The following is a 3,556-nucleotide window of genomic DNA, read 5'->3' on the forward strand; positions in this document are numbered from 1 at the left end:
TGCTGCACCACACCTGAATACAATAATTAAGTGATTAGCAGGACTCTGGAGAACATATCTACAGTGAAGAGGCAATTGAGCCATTTGACTCTGGTGTTTTGTACCTGTGGCACATCTAAAAACTGCCAAAATGTTTTTTCTTTGTCAGTCTGTCATATTGGTGACTGAAGCCTGTTATGACTTCAACACATTTCTTCAGACAGGTTGGCACGACTTTTAATGCTGTCCAAAAATGTTTCTATAAGCTGACTAATTTCTTTAGTAATTATTTCTGACTTTTTAATGCTTTGTCTTGAAAACCAGGTGGGCAGAGTAATTTGAATGACTATGACGGTGACACACACAGGTGAGTCTGATTAGCTTTGTTCACACTACTTCTTAAAATATTTATTTATTATCCTAATTTTTCTGCTATATTTCTTGTTTTTCCTTCCAGGCTGGAAGTCTTTCTCCTTCATGTTGGTGAAAACAAGAGCAGCACCAAAGACACTTCACCATCAGTGATCACAAGACCATCCATGGCCGCTTCCAGTGAACTTTCAAAGCTTCACCTTCAGTGCAAATTGCCATGAATGTATGACCTTTGTTGCATATTGCTGTCAGTGCTGTTTGATGTTTTGAAATAAAAGTAGATTATATTCTGCAAATGGTGGTGGTGTTTTTGTAGAATCTAATGCAATCAACAGCCGCATTGAAAACTACAGCCTCCATATGTGGGCTGTGCTTAACCCCTGCGCCGCCACAGCATACCCTGCCAGTAGAATTTTAAAACTCAGATTTCTATGTTAATATGTATTTTACACCGTTCTGTGTTGGGTTAACACATTCATAGTGTTAACTTTTAACAATATACACTAGTTTTTGGGTAGATTAACACTGAAGTGTATTTGATTTCAGCTACTGTGAGTGTTGATTCAACTATATCACAAATAACACTTTCAAAAGTGTAACTTCTACACTGTCCAGAGTAGACCAATATAGACACTTTGAAAGTGTTGAATTTAACTCTGTAGGAGTTGATGGAACACTTTCAAATTTGCCGTGCAGTGTCTCTGTTCAGTGGAGACATGGGACACATTTCAGATGGAACCAGTCCAACATGTTGGACCTTCATCCAGTCAGAGGACATGTCCTCAGAGNGCTACTGCGTCACATGTTTGCCTGAGGAGCGGAGGCAGCAGTATGGCGTCTTGTCTGGAGTTTATTGTAACAAGGTAAGTTTCATGTTAAAATTATCACATTTGACTATTTTTTATGGAGGCATTATTTTTCCGTTTACATGAGTATTGATTCATATACATAGTTTGCTTAATGTATGTTTATTTGTTTGGATATCACGGTATATACAACTGTTTATTATCTTAACCTAACTTTGAAACTGTCAGGAAAATCTGGAGGCCATTTGAGTTAACATTATTTAGCTGTGGAGGTCGTTTTCTTTAAGTTTTTGGCTGTAGACTACAAAATGGGAGAGTGGCTGTGGTGGACCGTTGGCTTGATCTAAGCCTGTAGTCTGTCCTGGAGGACCACTGTCCTGCAACATTTAGATGTGCCGCTGCTGCACCACCTGAATACAATAATTAAGTGATTAGCAGGACTCTGGAGAACATATCTACAGTGAAGAGGCAATTGAGCCATTTGACTCTGGTGTTTTGTACCTGTGGCACATCTAAAAACTGCCAAAATGTTTTTTCTTTGTCAGTCTGTCATATTGGTGACTGAAGCCTGTTATGACTTCAACACATTTCTTCAGACAGGTTGGCACGACTTTTAATGCTGTCCAAAAATGTTTCTATAAGCTGACTAATTTCTTTAGTAATTATTTCTGACTTTTTAATGCTTTGTCTTGAAAACCAGGTGGGCAGAGTAATTTGAATGACTATGACGGTGACACACACAGGTGAGTCTGATTAGTTTTGCTCACACTACTTCTTAAAATATTTATTTATTATCCTAATTTTTCTGCTATATTTATTGTTTTTCCTTCCAGGCTGGAATCTTCCTCCTTCATGTTGGTGAAAACAAGAGCAGCACCAAAGACACTTCACCATCAGTGATCACAAGACCATCCATGGCCGCTTCCAGTGAACTTTCAAAGCTTCACCTTCAGTGCAAAGTATCATGAATGTATGATCTTTGTTGTATATTGCTGTCAGTGCTGTTTGATGTTTTGAAATAAAAGTAGATTATATTCTGCAACTGGTGGTGGTGTTTTTGTAGAATCTACTGTCTTAAAATGAATTTGGAGATCATTGATGGCCAGTAGTTTCTGGGGGGGGAAAAGGTTTTATTTGCTCTAGTGGCTTTTATTTGGTAGTAAATTGATAAAAGTGGGTAATGAGAGAAGGGGAAGACCGGGAAGCGAACCCACGACAGCCGCATTGAAAACTACAGCCTCCATATGTGGGCTGTGCTTAACCCCTGCACCGCCACATCATACCTTGCCAGTAGACTTTTAAAACTCAGATTTCTATGTTAATATGTATTTTACACCGTTCTGTGTTGGGTTAACACATTCATAGTGTTAACTTTTAACAATATGCACTAGTTTTTGGGTAGATTAACACTGAAGTGTATTTGATTTCAGCTACTGTGAGTGTTGATTCAACTATATCACAAATAACACTTTCAAAAGTGTAACTTCTACACTGTCCAGAGTAGACCTATATAGACACTTTGAAAGTGTTGAATTTAACTCTGTAGGAGTTGATGGAACACTTTCAAATTTGCCGTGCAGTGTCTCTGTTCAGTGGAGACATGGGACACATTTCAGATGGAACCAGTCCAACATGTTGGACCTTCATCCAGTCAGAGGACATGTCCTCAGAGCTGCTGCTGTCTGTCCAACTCATCATGTCCTCTGTTGTCTCTCAGCCCAAGATCAAGTGGAGGTGGAATCAGGGGAGGAGTCTGTCCTGCTGCCCTGCAGAACCCCAGAGAGTCTGCCTGGAGATGTTAGAGTGGAGTGGAGGGACAGCAGAGACAGGAAGGTTCATGTGTATCAGAACGGTTCTGATCAGCCTGGAGAACAGGACCAGTTCTACAGAACCAGAACCAAGATGGATGAAAACCTGCTGGAGAATAAAGACCTCAGTCTGACTCTGAGACGACCCAGAGAGAGAGACAGTAACACCTACATCTGCAGAGTCTACAGCGGAGACAGAAACGTCCTGATGGAGAAAGACATTCAGCTCCAGGTCAAAGGTCAGTGGTTTAAATGTATTTTTCCAATCAGCTGACTGGTTCTGATCAATAGTGATGATTGGTTGATTAGAAGGTCAAAGGTCAATGTGATGTAATGAGTGATGAAGATGAGAAAGCAGAGCAGAGCAGTGTCCCCATCTGTTCAGAACAGACGGGGACACAGAGTCCAACAGCTGCTGGGGACAGTCTGCAGCTTCCTGCTGTCCTCACTGAGGACATTCTGTCCACCTGCTACTGGTTGGACACAGCAGAGACAACAGTGTCTCTGTTCAGTGGAGACATGGGACACATTTCAGATGGAACCAGTCCAACATGTTGGACCTTCATCCAGTCAGAGGACATGTCCTCAGAG

At 40.9% G+C, this 3,556-nt stretch overlaps 1 protein-coding gene across 1 annotated transcript in view; it reads left to right on the forward strand.

The window, feature by feature from the left end:
* LOC103131031 (uncharacterized) overlaps positions 1 to 3,556 on the forward strand; it is a gene marked incomplete at its 5' end in the record, with an annotated part of 123,360 nt that overhangs the window by 7,343 nt on the left and 112,461 nt on the right. Inside the window, one exon of the mRNA XM_016666345.1 lies at positions 2,875 to 3,204. Within this exon, the coding sequence (XP_016521831.1) occupies positions 2,875 to 3,204 (330 nt within the window). The remainder of the gene's footprint in view (positions 1 to 2,874; positions 3,205 to 3,556) is intronic.

Source organism: Poecilia formosa, unplaced genomic scaffold (assembly GCF_000485575.1).
Source record: "Poecilia formosa unplaced genomic scaffold, Poecilia_formosa-5.1.2 Scaffold710, whole genome shotgun sequence".
Lineage (NCBI taxonomy): Eukaryota > Metazoa > Chordata > Actinopteri > Cyprinodontiformes > Poeciliidae > Poecilia > Poecilia formosa.